At 39.0% G+C, this 18489-nt stretch overlaps 1 protein-coding gene across 1 annotated transcript in view; it reads left to right on the top strand.

The window, feature by feature from the left end:
* LOC122680591 (pregnancy zone protein-like) overlaps positions 1 to 12913 on the top strand; it is a 55002-nt gene extending 42089 nt beyond the window's left edge. The window contains exons 24-37 of the mRNA XM_043882137.1: positions 1998 to 2081; positions 2620 to 2796; positions 3088 to 3175; positions 3974 to 4130; positions 4512 to 4586; positions 5084 to 5261; positions 6337 to 6560; positions 7963 to 8181; positions 8346 to 8476; positions 9073 to 9163; positions 10384 to 10452; positions 11087 to 11189; positions 11979 to 12020; positions 12650 to 12913. Of these exons, the coding sequence (XP_043738072.1) occupies positions 1998 to 2081; positions 2620 to 2796; positions 3088 to 3175; positions 3974 to 4130; positions 4512 to 4586; positions 5084 to 5261; positions 6337 to 6560; positions 7963 to 8181; positions 8346 to 8476; positions 9073 to 9163; positions 10384 to 10452; positions 11087 to 11189; positions 11979 to 12020; positions 12650 to 12672 (1661 nt within the window). The 3' untranslated portion in view covers positions 12673 to 12913. The remainder of the gene's footprint in view (positions 1 to 1997; positions 2082 to 2619; positions 2797 to 3087; positions 3176 to 3973; positions 4131 to 4511; positions 4587 to 5083; positions 5262 to 6336; positions 6561 to 7962; positions 8182 to 8345; positions 8477 to 9072; positions 9164 to 10383; positions 10453 to 11086; positions 11190 to 11978; positions 12021 to 12649) is intronic.
* Positions 12914 to 18489: the final 5576 nt, after the last annotated feature.

The following is an 18489-nucleotide window of genomic DNA, read 5'->3' as shown; positions in this document are numbered from 1 at the left end:
TGCTGGCATATTGAGTGCAGCACTTTCACAGCATCATCTTTAAGGGTTTGAAATAGCTCAACTGGAATTCCATCACCTCCACTAGCTTTGTTCACAGTGATGCTTCCTAAGGCCCACCTGATTTCACATTCCAGGATGTCTGGCTCTAGGTGAGTGATCACACCATTGTGATTATCTGGGTCATGAAGATCTTTTTTGTATGGTTCTTCTGTGTATTCTTGCCACCTCTTCTTAATATCTTCTGCTTCTGTTAGGTCCATACCATTTCTGTCCTTTATTGTGCCCATCTTTGCATGAAATGTTCCCTTGTAATTTTCTTGAAGATATCTTTAGTCTTTCCCATTTTATTGTTTTCCTCTATTTCTTTGCATTGATCCCTGAGGAAGGCTTTCTTATCTCTCCTTGCTATTCTTTGGAACTCTGTGTTCAAATGGATATAGCTTTCCTTTTCTCCTTTCTCTTTTGCTTCTTTTCTCAGCTATTTGTAAGGCCTCCTCAGACAGCCATTTTGCTTTTTTGCGTTTCTTTTTCTTGGGGATGGTCTTGATCCCTGCCTCCTGTACAATGTCATAAACCTCTGTCCATATTTCTTCAGGCACTCTGTCTATCAGATCTAATCCCTGGAATTTATTTGTCAATTCCACTGTATAATCATAAGGAATTTAAGTCATACCTGAATGGTCTAGTGGTTTTCCCTACTTTCTTCAATTTAAGTCTGAATTCTGTAAAAAAGAGTTTATGATATGAGCCACAGTCAGCTCCTGGTCTTATTTTGCTGACTATATAGAGCTTCTTCATCTTTGGCTGCAAAGAATATAATCAATCTGATTTCGGTATTGACCATCTGGTGATGTCCATGTGTAGAGTCTTCTCTTGTGTTGTTGGAAGAGGGTGTTTGCTATGACCAGTGCAAGTTCTTGACAAAACTCTGTTAGCCTTTGTCCTGCTTCATTTTGTACTCCAAGGCCAAATTTGCCTGTTACTCCAGGTATCTCTTGACTTCCTACTTTTGCATTCCAGTCCCTTATAATGAAAAGGACATTTATTGAGTGCTAGTTCTGGAAGGTCTGGTAGGTCTTCAGAGAACCATTCAATTTCAGCTTCCTCAGCATTACTGGTTGGGGTATAGACTTGGATTACTGTAATATTGACTGGCTTGCCTTGGAAATAAACAGAGATCATTCTGTCATTTTTGAGATTGCACCCAAGTACTGCATTTTGGACTCTTGTTGACTATGAAGGCTACTCCATTTCTTCTAAGGGATTCTTGCTTACAGTAGTAAATATAATGGGCCAGGTCTTAGTTGGGGAGTGTGAATCTAGTTCCCTGACCAGGGATTGAACCCAGGCCCCCTGAATTGAGAGCATGGAGTCTTAGCCACTGAACCACCAGGGAAATACCTTATTTTTTAATCAATGAGTATTTAGATGGCAACTTTCTCCCCACACCCTGCACTTCCTGGTTTACCTTGCCTCACTAGCTCAACCATATAAACACTCTGCTTTATTTTTTGTATAGAACTTATCAGTATCTAGCATACTAAAAATTTGTTATTTTATTACTCCCATCAAAATGAAGTTATTATGATGTCAGGGAATATCTTCCGAAAATTGCTATGTCACTGCACTTAAAACAGAATCTGGTACATAGAACACACTTAATACATATTTATGGAGTAAATATGATTTTTTTTCAACCACTAGCTGTAATAGAAGTTAACATGAAGAATAAAGAGAAGGAAATAAGTGTAACATAAGGTATATGCTTATATAGAGATCTATAGAGATTTAGCACAAATATATATGATTAATATGAACTTCACTATGAGATGAATTGTGGCTCTAGGAGAAACTTGGATTGCATCAAAGAAGTTAAATAATAGCTAAGAAAAACGTGATGTTGGATCTTGATCACAGAGATGGAAAAAATGCAAACAGAACTAGAACATTTCTCTCATTTTTTCCCTCCCTTCTGTCTATTTGTCTTGTTTCATTAGAAACTGGAGAATCTGAAAAGTTGTCATTAAAACTTCCTTCAAATGTGGTTGAAGGTTCTGCCAGGGCAACATATGCAGTTTTGGGTGAGTCTCCCATCCCAAAAGAAGCGTCTGTCCATCCCTTTAACTCTAGTGCATGGGGTCTCCTCATCCCTTCCTAATGGAGTCCCTGAGTCTAGGCATTGGACTGAGAAAGCACCAAGGACCACACTGTGTATTAGTGGGAAAGGGGTACTGATTTGATACTGGGTTACACCTTAAACCTTGATATACTCTAAAGAGTAAGGAGAGTCATCTCTTTGTGTTCTCACCTTCAAGATATTGGCTAGATAGTGATGCTTCCTCCTAGAGATGAAACTAATCATTTTTTACCAGATGTGTGACTCATCAGAAAGGTACATCCTGCCACTTTGTTTTTTTCCTATTTTTCCCATCTTTGAACATCTACTTTATTGTTCCCACATTTCTCTTTCTATTTCTTGTTTTTCTTCACCTCTTATGCTTTCTGGTCCTCCCCTTTATACATGATTTGACTTCTCACTTAGCTAGTCATCTATTTTCCTACCTTAACATCAATCAGCTCTGAGTTCCTCTAAATTTTTTTCTGTATTTCATTCCTCAGGTGATATACTAGGCTCTGCAATGCAAAATCTTCAGAATCTTCTCCAGATGCCCTATGGTTGTGGAGAACAGAATATGGTCCTTTTCACCCCTAACATCTATGTTCTGAACTATCTAAATGAGACAGGACAGCTCACTGAGAAGATCAAGTCCAAAGCCATCAGCTACCTCATCAGTGGTGAGAGATTACTCCCAAAGGAAAAACATTAATTGATTTCCTAAATATCTCCTCCAGTGAACTCAAATCCATGTCCCTTCAATTAAGATTTAGTAATTACCTTTGCTGTGTCATCCAACAAGATGTCTCACAATACAACCAGAGAATTAAATGGCATCATCAAATCTTGGAGACTTTATAGTAAAATAGTAGCTTCCCTGTGATTCCTCAATGAGTTTTAAGGAAAAGCCTGATTCCTTCTCCAGTGTCTCTGCTATTTCCTAAATCTATGCAAACGTCCTTCTTCTTCAGGTTACCAAAGACAGTTGAACTATAAGCACAGTGATGGTTCTTACAGCGCCTTTGGGGATCGTGGTGGTAGAAGTCAGGGAAACACTTGGTAAGATAATTATTTCCATATGCTGTCTGTAGAGCCAAGATATTTCAGATAACTGGAAGTAGCTCTTCTCTGATACCTGGACTTATTGTGTAGAAATTTGTTACCCTTTAAAAACCCACATGCGTATCATTGCTAGCAGAGGATCTCACCATTTCATGTATGAAAGCTCACTGTTCTGATAGTACAGTTGTTGTTTAGCTGCTAAGTCATGCCCAACTCTTTTGGGACCCCATAGACTGTAGCCCACCTGGCTCCTCTGTCCATGGGATTCCTCAGGCAAGAATACTGGAGTGGATTGCCATTTCCTTCTCCAGGGGATCTTCCAGACCCAAGGATAGAATCTGTGTCTCCTGCTTTGCAGGTAGATAGTACAATAGATAGTCGTAAAATTAGGGCCTCCTCAAGCAGAAATATAATGCATAAGGTGTCATAATGTGAAATGAGAGAGAAAGAAGTTTCTATATTGTGCATTCAGGGAGAAGAGGAGGCGAAGGACAGAAAGACACTGTGGTGTAGTAAAAGCATTCAGAAAATGGCAGTTTGGGTGGTGGGAAGGCTTTGAGTCTCCAACAAACATTTTATGAGGAAAACAGTATCAACTCTAGAGAAACCAATAAAGTTGAGATTTTTAAATAGATTCAGAAGTTTGTTGGACAAATAAGAGTATATTCAGTATTCAAGGGTCATCTCCCCACCAATTTTCCCCATGGAATTGTGAAGCTATCTGAAAGCAATGATGCACAGTGAGCTTTAAAAGGGAGATGGTCCTCAGATCGCCTTCTCTTCTTTGCTGGACAGGCTTACTGCATTTGTGCTGAAGTCTTTTTCTCAAGCCCAGTCACACATCTTTGTGGAGGACTCGCACATCAGAGACTCCCTTACCTGGCTCTCACAGAAGCAGAAAGAAAATGGTTGTTTCCAGAGCTCCGGATCATTGCTAAACAATGCTATTAAGGTGATGCCTTTAAATTTGCTCTGGTCCCTGAGAAGAGTGAAGTGTATGAGCTGTGATGCTCCTATGGATTTCTCAAGTCCTGGTGACATAACTTTGAGAAGGACAGCAGAAGTGAAAGCTTTGAAACCTAACAATAAATTAGGTGTTTCCTATGGTAAGAAAACAGCATGTCCAAGAAACTCCACTATGTCATTAAAAGTGAGGGAAAGTTATTTGGGACAGATTTCAGAATTTGGGGGTGAAGGAGGAAGTGGAGGAAACAATAATATTACCCTAGAAAAGAAACATTCTGGTGAAGATAACCAAGGGGGAAATTAGAGTTAGCTGACTCTGCGTGATGGCTCTTGGAGTGTTTGAGTGTCTCTGCCTCTGATCCTGCAGGGTGGGGTTGATGATGAGGTAACGTTCTCTGCCTACATCACCATCGCTCTACTGGAGATGCCGCTGCTCGTCACCGTACGTACCGCCACTCCCACCCTCTAATGTACCTCCCTCTAATGTAAGGATGAAACTCGTGGAGCTATGAATCCCTGAGGAAAATGAGTTGTGACTTTCACATTATTTAATATTAGCATATTTCATTGGAGCATAAAGGATGATAGATCCCTTGGGAAGCTGCAAAGGAAATTACCCTCTGGTCAGAACTGTGGTGTCGTGCAAGCACATTGGGGCATTTAATCTGTGACTAGCCAGGGGACAGTTCATTAGCCTGGTTCAGCTAGCTTAAGGTCTTCCTTCATTTTCAGTAAATCAGAAAGAGAAAAACACATTTTGTATATTAATGCATATATGTGGAATCTAGAAAAATGGTACAGATGAACCTCTTTGCAAGGCAGAAACAGGATTGATGTGGACAATGAGAACATATGGATACCAAAGGGGAAAGGTGGGGGCAGGATGAACTGGGAGATTTGGATTGACATATATACACTTTATCTTTATCTTCTTTATAGCACTCAGTTGTCCGCAATGCTCTTTTCTGCCTGGAAAGGGCCTGGCAATCTGCCTCAGAGGCCCAAGGAAGTCTTGTCTATACCAAGGCGTTATTGGCCTATGCCTTCGCACTAGCAGGAGACCAAGCCAAGCGAAAGGAGCTGCTTGAGTCACTAGACAAAGAGGCTGTCAGAGAAGGTAAGAATTGACTTCCAAAAATCACACCAATGATCAAAGAGAGAGGGCCTATTTTATTCACATTTATTTTGGGCTTCCCTAGTAGCTCAGCTGGTGAAGAATCCGCCGGCAATGCAGGAGATCCCGGTTCAATTCCTGGGTCAGGAAGATCCCCTGGAGAAGGGATAGGCTACCCACTCCAGTATTCTTGGGCTTCCCTGGTGGCTCAGCTGGTAAAGAATCTGCCTGCAATGCAGGAGACCTGGGTTCTATCCCTGGTTTGGGAAGAGCCACTGGAGAAGGAAACAACTACCCACTCCAGTATTCTCACCTGGAGAATTCCGTGAACTGTATATAATCAGTCCATGGGGTCACAAAGAGTTGGAAATGACTGAACGACTTTCACTTTTCACTTTCACATCATGCTTATATTATATTCTATCCATTTTATTATTATAAGAAGATTAATTATTACTGACCTAACATCTCTAGGTAACATGGATGATTTTATCAATTCACACATTATAGACCTCTAAACAGTCCAGTTTCTAATATCACACGGGATGTAATAAACACAAAGACACGAGGTGATTTACTGGAACCTCAATGTACTTTCTCGGCAAAGATTAGCTTGATTGGTGATTACTTAATACTTTCACTTCAAGCATGTCTCGGCTTCCCTGATAGCTCAGTTGGTAAAGAATCTGCTCACAATGCAGGAGACCCCGGTTTGATTCCTGGGTTGGGAAGATCCACTGGATAAAGGAAAGACTACCCACTCCAGTATTCTTGGGCTTCCCTGGAGGCTCAGCTGGTAAAGAATCTGCCTGCAGTGTGGGAGACCTGGGTTCAATCCCTGGGGTTGGGAAGATCCCCTGGAGAAAGGAAAGGCTACTGACTCCAGTATTCTGGCCTGGAGTATTCCATGGACTCTATAGTCCATGGGGTCGCAAAAAATCGGACACTACTGAGAGACTTTCACTTCACTTCACGTGTGCCCATTCACTGGGTGAGCTGTAATTACAGGGATCATTCATGAATTAGATTTTTGAAAATGTTCCCTAAGCTGAAGATTATATCCTTTTTTATTTCTAAGAGGACTCAATCCACTGGCAACGTCCTGGGAAGTCTCAAGAAGTTAATGAACTCTACAGTCCACGCCGGGCTCCTTCTGTTGACGTGGAGATGACATCTTACTGCCTCCTTGCCTATCTTACTGCGCAGCCTGCCCCATCTTCAGAAGATCTGTCTGTGGCTACAAAGATTGTAAAATGGCTCACCAAGCAACAGAACCCCAACGGGGGCTTCTCCTCCACTCAGGTCTGTGAAGAGACTCTAGGAAGAAAAATAAATGTACTAATACCTATGTAGACACAACCATATTCTAAGAGTTGAGTAAGTGAGTAGTGTTTCTAATTTATATTTTATTCTTGCATAACCAGAAAGGTTTCAGCCTCATTATTTTATACTTGGGTTATTTCTCTGTCCTCTATTCAATCTCTCATAATTTGTCTTCTTAGTGGATCCTCTTCTATAAAGTGGCCAATCTTCCTAAAGCAATGTTTTCATACTATTACTTCCTTTAGGGTCTTTCCTGGTGGTCCAGACTCCGTGCTTCCACTGCAGGGGGCTCAGGTTCTATCCCATGTTGGTGGGGGAACTAGGATCCCACATACTTTGTAGCATTTTTCATCCAAAGACTAAAATTATTTTGCCCAAAATATTTCCTCTCCTCAGTAAACATGAATAATCTTGTCTAATAAGGCAAATCTCTTCGCTTTTCCTGGAATTGGCTCACTCTTTTCCAGGTCTTTATTTCCAATATGTCCCTCCCTGTTACTGCCTGATGCCTCTTTACTGCCTTCATAAATCTTTCTCACTATTCAGAGATAACCTTATTTCTCATCTTCTTCACAGTCTTCTCTTATTATGTATACTAGCTCCAACTCCTTCTTTCTCTGAATTTTCCCAACAAATATTGCTATAGAAATGTATATATTACATGTCTGCATTCTCGGTCGTGTCTGACTCTTTGCGACCCCATGGACTGTAACCTGTGAGACTCCTCTGTCTATGGGATTCTCCAGGCAAGAATACTGGAGTAAGTTGCCATTTCCTACTCCAGGGATCTTCCTGACCCAGGGATCAAACCCAAGTCTCTTGCATCTCCTGCATTGGCAGGCAGATTCTTTACCACTCTGCCACCTGTGAAGCTCATAGAAATACACAGAAATACATAGATTATTGAAATGTCTTCTACTTTATGTCAAATATTTGAGTCTTAGTCCCATATGTACATTGTAAACTACTTGAATGAGGAAACTGCATTTCCCCAAAGTACCTAAGGGTTTCCAGATGGTTCAAATGGTAAAGAATCTGCCTGCAATGCGGGAGACCTGGATTCAATCCCTGCGTTGGGAAGATCCCCTGGAGAAGGGGATGGCTATCCAGTCCAGTATTCTTGCCTAGAGAATTCCATGGACAGAGAAGCCTGGTCGGCTACAGTCCATGGGATCACAGGGTCAGACATGATGGAGTGACTAACACACACAAAGTACCTAGAATAGTTCATGATGAATAAGGAACTCTGAATAGACTTGAAATTCAGTGAATGAACAGTGCTTATGACTAGGTAACTCTGAGAGTAGCATGATTATGGTTCATATCCAGTATGATTTGGCCACCTTCCTCTCCTATAATTTCTGCACCCATCTTTTTTCAGGATACAGTGGTGGCTCTCCAGGCACTCTCCAGATATGGAGCAGCAACTTTCACTAAAGGGGAGAAAGCAGCTACTGTCACCATTAAGTCAGCAGAGACCTTCTCTGAAGAATTCCGAGTAGATGAAGCCAAACGTCTACTGCTGCAGGAGGTGGCTTTGCCAAAGATCCCGGGAGAGTACAGCACAGCCGTGTCAGGGTCAGGATGTGTGTACGTCCAGGTGAGACCTGCCAGAATTTCGGAAGTGTCACAAATGGGAGGTCAAGTCTCAAGAAGTAGATCTGAACTTCAAAACAGAGAAAGAAATGCATACCTAGAAGCATTACCTAGAAGCAATAGATTGAGTACAAAAATAAAGGCTTTTGTTTCCCCCGTTTGTTTTAGACATCCTTGAGATATAATATCCTGCCCAAGAAAGAAGGAAAAGCTCCCTTTACTCTGAAAGTTGAAACTCTCCCGAAGGATTGTGATAGATTCAGCACTCACAGGAAAGTCCAGATTCACATCAACATTAGGTAAATCCTAAACTGCTACCTGACCTATTGTAAATTATGGTGAAATTGATTTTCTGGTGCAGAGGACCTTCACTGTCCAGGGTCATACATAATGAATAAGAAACTCTTGCAGTATTTATTCAAAAGAAATTTTTCTTCACTCTTAACCGAAAAGCTTTAATGTTGAGAATATGATGTCACCATACCTGCAGAGTATGACTTCTTATGAGTTTTCCAAACAATTACGTGCTCAGTTGTTCAGTCATGTCCCACTCTTTTACAACCCCATGGACTGTAGCCCGGCAGGCTCCTTTGTCCATGGAGTTTTCCAGGCAAGAATACTGGAGTGGGTTGCCACTTCCTTCCCCCTGAGGGGGGTCTTGTTGCCAACCCAGGGATCAAGCTTGTGTCTCCTGCATTGGCTGGCAGATTCTTTACCACTAGCGCCACCCGGGAAGCCCCCAGACAACTATAGCAGAAGCAAATAGAGTAGATGGTGAAGTTGAATGGTAACCAGGGATAGGAAACACTAGAAATAAAACAGGAGAGACTTCTGTCTTGAATGAAGTCCAAAGGATTTTGTTTGACTGCCTTGTCCGTACACCTTGACTTCATAGTTACACTGGGGAACGACCCAGCTCCAACATGGTCATTGTTGATGTGAAGATGGTATCAGGCTTCATACCTGTGAAATCATCAGTGAGAAAGGTAAGCCCTAAATCCCTTACAGATAGCAAAGTCATGGCAAATAAATGCTATAAATTTAATTTTTTTGATTCAGTTCTTCAAGAGGTCTCTCAAACTTGTGTCTCTAGTGTGTATTTCCATCATTCGAACAGTGGGCATCCTAGTTATATGGTCTCAACTATAAGTTTTAAATCATAAACATGGTTAATAATGTTTAACCTTGAGACTTCTAGGAATCCATAGTGCATTGAATCATCTTTCCATTATGTATAAAAAGGAAAAGGGAGACTACATCATATGTATATATGTACATATATTCTCCTTTTTTTTTTTTCTGAACTTTTCCTTGACATAGAAGAGACAGTTTTTATCTCTTCATCATTGAACAAATGTTTGCTTTAGAGTTTTTGATCATTTTCCTTATTGGTTCAAGGAAGTTCCCAATTTTTGTATAATTTACAAAAGTTATTGTAACAAATGGGCCCTGTGTTTTAGTTCAAATCTTTTTCTGTATTTTAGATGACAGTGATTTTATTTTTAATTAGTATAATAAATCACATTGGTCTTTTAAATTCTGAAGCAACTTTACATTCTTAGGACTAACTGGACCTGGTCACTGTATTTATTTTTTAAAATAAATTTCTGAATTCTGTTTGCTTATAAATGGTTGTGTTTTGTGTGTGTGGTTTTTTTTTTTAATATCATGACTGACACTCAGTTCAGTTCAGTCACTCAGTCATGTCTGACTTTCTGCAACCCCATGAACTGCAGCACGTCAGGCCTCCCTGTCCATTACCAATTCCCCGAGATTACCCAGATTCATATCCATTGAGTCAGTGATGCCATCCAACCATCTCATCCTCTGTCGCCCCCTTCTCCCAGTGACTGATGTCATCCCAGTGACTGACACTGGGCTATACTTTTTGTTTCTTACATTATTCTTACTGGTTTCTGGTATCAAAATTATGCTAGACTCAAAAGATGGGGAGAAATGTCTTTTAGCCTTCCCCTCCCCTCTTTTTTAAATATAGTTAGAAGATAATTCCCTACCTCTATATGTAGATAATAGATAGGGAGAGTGTTTAGTCAATGTTATTTTTATTACTATTGCTATTATTCTTGAGGAGATCAAATTAGAGTGTGATGTTCTGAGAAGCCATCTAGAACATAAATATCTGAAGATTATCTCAACCTGAAAGTCCCTCATCTCATACCCTTTGGTTTATCCTCTGCATCTACAGCTCCAGGAAATGGCTCAGATTCAGAGGACTGAAGTGAACGCCAACCATGTCCTGATTTACTTTGAAGAGGTAAGAGTCTCTGTAACTCTGCTAGGTCCAAGAGAGCCACTAGAGGTTCTAACAAGCCAACCCAGGTTCCAAAGAGTGTACTTTACACACACAGCTTACCGTATTACAAAAGCCTCTGGTATAAGTGTTAGTCACTCAGTCGTGTTCGACTCTTTACAACCCCACAGACTACAGCTTACCAAGCTCTCTGTCCATCCAAGAAATTCTCCAGGCAAGAATACTGGAGTGGCTTGCCATTCCCTTCTCCAGAGGAATCTTCCTGACCCAGGGATTGAAACCGGGTCTCCCACATAGTAGGCAGATTTTTTTACCATCTGAGCCTCTAGGAAAGCCCCATATTACAAAACTCCCTTGTATTTCGTGTATGAAAGGGGTAGGGGAAGAAAATAGCTATAGAGGAAAATGAATCCTGGCCAAGTCAACAGGCTTGATTTATTACATTTAACTGTCTGTAGAATAATCTTCTTGCCCTTCTCTTATCTGTCCTTGAATGTATTATACAAGTCTGAAGCCATCTCGTTCTTTCCATAGGTTTTGGTACAGAGAATAGCATAAGTACAGGGTCTGATAATGTCTTGGGGAAAAAGAGACTCAGTTAATCTTTGATTCCAATTCAGTTTTCCTGTCTCTTCAGTTAACCCATCAAATCCTGAGTTTCTCCTTCTCAGTGGAACAAGACATCGCAGTAAAGAATTTAAAACCAGCTACAGTAAAGGCATATGATTACTATGAGACAGGTGAGTGAGATTCAGACATGCCAAGCCTTGAAAGGAAAAAGATGACTAATCTAGGATAGTGTCACCATAACTGAAAGAAAACTCCACAATCTCTCACTGGAAGAAAGAGTGAGTTTATGATCACAGGATAATCTTATTAGTAATACTTATCCCCAAACAAGTATTAGAGTCATTCTTATAAACTGATCTTAGAGCAATAAGGGGATCAGTTCTTTCTAAATTCCCCCATGAAGTTGTTTGTTCTACACTGAATTTTTCCAGAAAGGAAAAAAGAGTAGCAATAACTTTAAAAAGCCACTTCTCAGTACTAATGTGTGCTATGAGACCCAAAATTTGATCTATTTTTCACCTGGGCCTTGGAGAGTCACAAATTTTGGGAAACTGTGTAATATATCAGGAAATTCTTTGATTTGCTCATGACTCTGAACTAGAAACTTACCAGCATCTTAGCATGCTGGTAGCATTTCAATTTAACTCTTTCTTAGAAAAGAAAAGGTTCAGAGCAGAAGGTACAACTCCAATAAGAAAAACATAATTGTGAAGAAGGGCTATACAGTGTCCTACAGAAAGACAGTTATCCATCTGTGAACTTTGTATCCAAGCCCAACTTTCTCTTACTTCCCACCAACCAATCCCAAGCGGCTTAGTACAAAAGAAGTCCTTTTATTGGCTCTATAACTATGCTTTATACTTTCTTTCATAGCTTACACAGTTTATTTACAGTTAACTACTCATGTGCCTATTACTGCATGTCTGTCTTCACTCTGTCTCATTCTTTTTGCATTTCAGAGGAATTCACCATTGAACAGTACAGTGTTCCCTGCAGTGCTGGTAAAGTATAGACAGTAAAATCTGATGCTAATGAAAAGAAAATAAATAAACATTTGTTGTCTGCTTAAAGCTGCTTCTTGAGCATTCCCTTACCATATTATAAAACTCCTTGGTGAATCATTTATGAGTTGAACTATCTCAGATGTATTATAGACTTTCACAGTAGGAAAAAATGCAAGTAAAATATAATACATGTATCTGGGTTGACTTGTTTGAGGATGAATCCAGGAATTTGGCACATATAAAAGCTAAATCATCTAATATTTAGTTTACATTTCTGTGCTCAGTGGTGATATATTTATCACCCATGGCCTTTCTGAGATGTTTCTAAACTTATACAAGCTAAAGTCAGGCAACTTTTCACTCTAAAATTGTCCATATAATACTGCATAAGAACATCTATAAGATGTTCCTTTTGACTGATTGACAGAGTTCAACTTTGACAATACAACACTTGTTATGAGACCTTCCACTCTCCACTTTAAAACATGGAAAAACTGAGAACAACCTTATCAATAAAAATAAATAAGCATACTAAGTTCAAATACTTATCATTAAAATATGAAAAATTATCCCTTTATTAGATCACAGAATTTTCCTAATATTTCTATCTTTTCTTTACTGTTGAGAATCTGAACATGGAAATGATTGAAGATGGTAACTTGTGGACCTCATCAGATGAACTGCTCCAGAAACAAAGAACAAAGACTTACCAGAAGAGAGGACGGTAGGAGAAAGAAGGGACAGGAATTGGAAGTATGCTAAATTTGTTTGTTGAATAAATTTAAGACATTCATAACTCTATCTTTTTATCAATGTTATATTTTCCTTCTGAAATATGTATCTATTCTCCACAGTGTTTGTTTTGTTGTTTTTTTTTTTTTTCTGGCCACTCCACATGGCATGCAGGATCTTAGTTCCCCAGCTAGGGATATAACCCTTGCCCCACACAGTGGAAGCACAGTATGTTAACCACTGGACACCAGGGAAGTCCCCACAGTGTTTTTAAAAATACAGAAAAACTACACAAGAGGTACACACACAAAAACCTGTAGATAATTAAAAATTAAATTCCAAAATCTGCTTTCCCAGAAGATGGGGGAAAGAAAACAATATTTCTAAATATTGGAAACAATCAAAATGTCCATCAAACTAGCTGTGGTACATCCATACCATGGAATGCTACTCACTAATAAAGAAGGACAAAGTACTGATACGGGCAACAACTTAGATGGATCTCAAAAACTTTACACTCAGTGAAAAGAAATACAACCTCAAAAGGTCACATTGTATGACTCGTTTCATAAAACATTCTTGAAATGACAAAACCATAGAAATGGAAGATAAATGAGTGGTTTCCAGGGGTTATGGGTGCTAGGGAAATGGGAAAAGGGGTGTGAATTATAAAGGGATTACATTAGAGAGACCTTTGTGCTGAAGAAATCCTGCATGTGTGGAAGCAAAAGTCCTGGTTTGAATTTTTACATTTAATTCCATCTCAAATTATTTTGTTGTCTATTGTGTGCTATATGAGTTGATATCTAAATTGACTGTTTTTCTCACTTATGTAGCCTTCTAATAGTCCCATTATCATTTATTAACCAATTCAATATTTCCCTGCTAATAAAAAGTGACTCCTTTATCACAAATTAAATTATATATTTTAAAATTTGTTTCTAAGTGATTTATTCTATTTAACTGATAAACCAGTTTATTCTTTCATACATACTAAAATATTTGAATTACTGTGGCTGAATGAAATGTTGTAATTATTCAGCTGGTCAGTTCTCACCTTTTCTTTTCAATACTAAGCTTACCATTTATTCCAGGTAAAATTTTTATTTTTTATGATATGAATTATCCCTATAGTCACATTGGGAATTGTCTGGCAATTCACTGAATATAAACAAATGTATAATGATTATGAATGTCAGTTTTTTTTACAATATTTAGCCTTCCTTAGTCAGACACATTTTATCTTCATTTATTCAACTCACAAGAAGTGAATTCTAATTCGGACTTAATTTCTGAATTTGGACTGAACTACAAAATGAAAATTAAAGATTAATTTCATGGGCATGAAGAGCAAAAATAAGTTGAAAGAATAATAAAATGTATGCATGCATGTGTGCTTAAGTTCCCTCAGTCATGTCTGACTCTTTGCAACCCTGTGGACCCTAGCCTGCCAGGTTCCTCTGTCCATGGGATTTCCCAGCCAAGAATACTGGAGTAGGTTGCCATGCCCTCCTCCAGGGGATCTTCCTGACCCAGGGATTGAACCCTCATCTCTTATGTCTCTTGCATTGGCAGGTGGGTTCTTTACCACTAGCGCCATCTGGGGAACCCGACAAAATGTATGCAAATAGACAAGTTAAAAGATAAGGGCAAAAATAAAACTACAAAATAAGTAAAGACTAGAACAATAATTGTCATTTGTTTATGAAAACCACTGAAAGGTTTTTGAAAGGAGAATTATTTCAGAGTTGTACTATAGGTAGTCCATCTTCTAGGCAATGGCAGAAAAAAGAAAGCAACTTTTTTTCTGATCTTTGTGCAGAACTGTTCTCTTTTCATGCTTCTGATGGCTTAGCACAAATATCTCTTTTGACTTGTACAATTTCACACCTTAAAAAATTATTTTCCCCCTCTTCTGTATAGTCAGACCTCTTTGAAATTCAGACCTGTATCTTTATCATGTCTGCCGCTTGTTCACCCAACACAGTTCTGGGAATGTAGTAGACAGTGAAAAAAATGGGTCAGTGCTGAGTGAGCACATTCCCACAAGCAGACAGATAGAGGAGAAATGGAATAATGCAAAGGTTTTAGCACATACCAGTAGAGAAAATGAGCCAGAAAGATTATCTTCACTCAAACCTGACTTGAATTGCTTACTGTTTCACAAACATATAAAACAGATTTTCATACTTTTCCAAAGTCAGAGAAATGAGAAGAAGGAATTTTGGTTATTTATTAGGACTTGAAGCAAAATTTGCCAGCTTCCCAGGTGACTCAGTAGTAAAGAATTCATCTGCTAATGCAGGAGACAAAGGAGACACGGGTTTGATCCCTGGGTCAGGAAAATCCCATGGAAGAGGAAATGGCAACCCACTCCAGAAAATAAAATAATTCATGATATAAATTAATAAATCTATGAATCATGAATATTGCTAGACTTCAATGCAAATGTGGGTAAAAAGACTGCTTTATAGATTTTAATCTGCTCTAGTACAGTTTTTCAAAGAATGTTTATTAGTATTTAATACAAAGCAGAAGTATTGCTGAAAATCTTTCTTTTTTAATTGAAGTATAATCGATGTGCAATATTATGTTAGTTTCAGGTATATATTATATATATATAATATTATGTTAGTTTCAGGTATACATATAATGATTTGGTTTATTTTATAACCAGTTTTGTACCTCTTAACCTCCTTCACCTGTTTCACCCAACCCCCCACCCACCCTTCCTCTGGCAACCACCAGTTTGCTCTCTGTATTTATGAGTTTTTAGATTCCTCATACAAGTTGGATTGACCCTGGTGGCTCAGACAATAAAGAATCTGCCTGCAATGTGGGAGACCTGGGTTTGATTCCTGGGTTGGGAAGATGCCCTGGAGAAGGAATTGGCAACCCACTCCAGTATTCTTGCCAGGAGAATACCCACGGACAGAGGAGCCTTGTAGGCTCAAGTCCACTGGGTCACAAAGAGTCAGACATGACTGAACAACAAACACACACATATAAGATCATACAGTGTTTGTTTTTCTTTGTCTGATTTATTTCACTTAGCATAATACATCTAAGTTCACTCATGTTGTCAAAATGGCAAGATTTCTTTTTTTCGTCTGCCAAGTAATATGCCGTTCTTTAGCCATTTATCTATCAATGGACATTTAGATTACATCCATAATTAGCTATAGTAAATAATGCTGAAGTGAACATTAGGGTGGATATATCTTTGCAAATTAGTGTTTTGGGTTAAACTTTTAAGAACCTCTAAAACTTGAAAACAGTGACAGAGTTTATTTTCTTGGGCTTTAAAATCACTGCAGATGGTGACTGCAGCCATGAAACTGTAAGACTCTTGCTCCTTGAAATAAAGAAAAGCTATGTCATATTCAAAAAGCAGATTAAAAGCATGTTAAAAAGCAGAGACATTACTTTGTCGACAAAGGTCCGTCTAGTCAAAGCTATGGTTTTTCTAGTAGTCATACATGGGTGTGAGAGTTGGACCCTAAAGAAAGCTGAGCACCAAAGAACTGATGCTCTTGAACTGTGGTGTTGGAGAAGACTCTCAAGAATCCCTTGGACTGCAAGGAGATCAAACCAGTCAATCCTAAAGGAAATCAGTCCTGAATTTTCATTGGAAAGACTGATGCTGAAACCAAAGCTCCAATACTTTGGCCACCTGATGCGAAGAACTGACTCACTGGAAAAGACTCTTATGCTGGGAAAGATTGAAGGCAGGAGGAGAAGGGAACGGCAGAGAATGAGATGGTTGGATGGCATCATTGACTCTATGGACATGAGTTTGCGCACGCTCCGGAAGTTGGTGATGGACAGGGAAGCCTGGCGTGCTGCAGTCCATGGGGTCACAAAGAGTTGGACACGACTGAATGACTGAACTGAAAACTTGTTTATTACCTGCAGTAACTACAAAGTCAGAGGAATTCCTCTCCTCTAGGAGCCTCCCCCGCCCAAATTCCCAAGATCCTTGGCCTGCCAGGAAACAATTTTCTTTATGTATGAGGCTGGTACCCTATATGTCATACCATGTCAGTTTCCTTTGGAAGACTCTGAAAATATTGACTCCACCCATATTTCTCTATTGTGAGCTTGTCATAACTGATTAAATAAGAATTATTTTCAAAAATTATTTTTCTGGTAGGCCTTAATTACACAATCAATCTGTCCAATTATGTCTAGATTTAAAAAAAAAAAAAAGACAGATTCGTATTAAACTAATGCAATTAACTATGTTGCCATGAAAATTATGGAGATATTTTTACTTTTTCAGTAAGCTTTTGTTCTGAATTTTAAGAGAGTTAGTGCAAATCAGATACCATTTTTAAATGCTTTGTCTCCATCTACAGAAACAGAATCTACTAAATTGGGTGCTAGATATACAGCAAAAAAAGGAAGGGCTTCCCTGATGGCTCAGGGGTAAAGAATCTGCCTGCCAATGCAGGAGATGCGGGTTCAGTTCCTGGTCCAGGAAGATCCAACATGCTGAGGAACAACTAAGCCTGTGTTCCACAACTACTGAGCCTGTGTTCTGAAATCCTGGAGCCACAACTACTGAAGCCTACATGCCTGAGAGCCTGTGCTCCACAACAAGAGAAGTCTGAGCACCTCAACTAGAGAGCAGCCCCCGCTCATTGAAACTAAAGAGAAGCCCACATAGCACAGCCAAAAATAAATAAATAAAGTTTTTTTAAAAAAGAAAGAGGAAGACCTTTTCCCTATATTTGTTAATAATACATTTAAAAAATACCTTTGTGTGTATGTGTGTGTGTGTGTGTGTGTGTGTGTGTGTTGAGTTGCTCACTTGTGTCTAACGATTTTGGACTGTAGCCTGCCAGGCACCTCTGTCCATGGGATTTTTCAGGCAAGAATACTGCAATGAAAAAATAAAATTAAATAAATAAATAAAAAAGAATACTGCAATGGGTTGCTGTTTCCTCCTCCAGGGGGATAAAGGCCTATCATATTCTAAATAAATATCTACATTTTAATTTCCCTCCTTGTTCATTCAGCCCTAGTAATTCTTATTCTGCTTGATCTTAGGCGAAGCATTCTTTTTCACGAAGTATATTTGCTTTTAAAGTTAAAAATGTCATAAAAAAACCTGTCTTGAGCCGCTAGTACAAATAACCCACAGTTAACCTCTGTCTTTACTATTTACTTGCCTTTACCAGTTAGATTTTTATTTACATACATTTTCAAGTTGTTAGTATCTTGTCAGCTTAAAGAAGTCCCTTTAACATTTCCTGTAAAGCAGGTTTTGTGGTGATAAACTCCTTTAGCTTTTGCTAACCCTAACTTTTTCTCTTTCCTTCAGTTCTAAATGGTGGCCTTTCTGGGTAGATTCTTACTGAGAAGTTTTTTCCTTCACAACTTTAAATATATCCTGATACTCCCTTCTGACCTGCAGAGTTTCTGCTGAAAACTCAGATGATAGTCCAGTGGAAGTTCCCTTGTACATAACAACGTCTTTTTTTTTTCTTCTCTTGCTGTTTTTAAGATTCTCTCTTGAACTTTTGATTTTAATTATAACATACCTTGGTAGAGATCTCTTTGGTTCCTCTCATAAGGAACTCTGTGCTTCTTGTACCTGAGTATCTGTTTCTTCCCCTTTGTTAGGGACGTTTTCAGCCATTATTTCTCAAATTTTCAGACTCTTTCTCTCTGTCTTCTCCTTCTGGGACTCCTTTAATGTGAATGTTATTCTGCTTGATGTTGTACCATA

Source organism: Cervus elaphus, chromosome 22, assembly GCF_910594005.1.
Source record: "Cervus elaphus chromosome 22, mCerEla1.1, whole genome shotgun sequence".
NCBI classification, from domain to species: Eukaryota; Metazoa; Chordata; class Mammalia; order Artiodactyla; family Cervidae; genus Cervus; species Cervus elaphus.
Note: the sequence above shows the minus strand (reverse complement) of the source record. Positions and strands in the feature narration are given on the sequence as shown.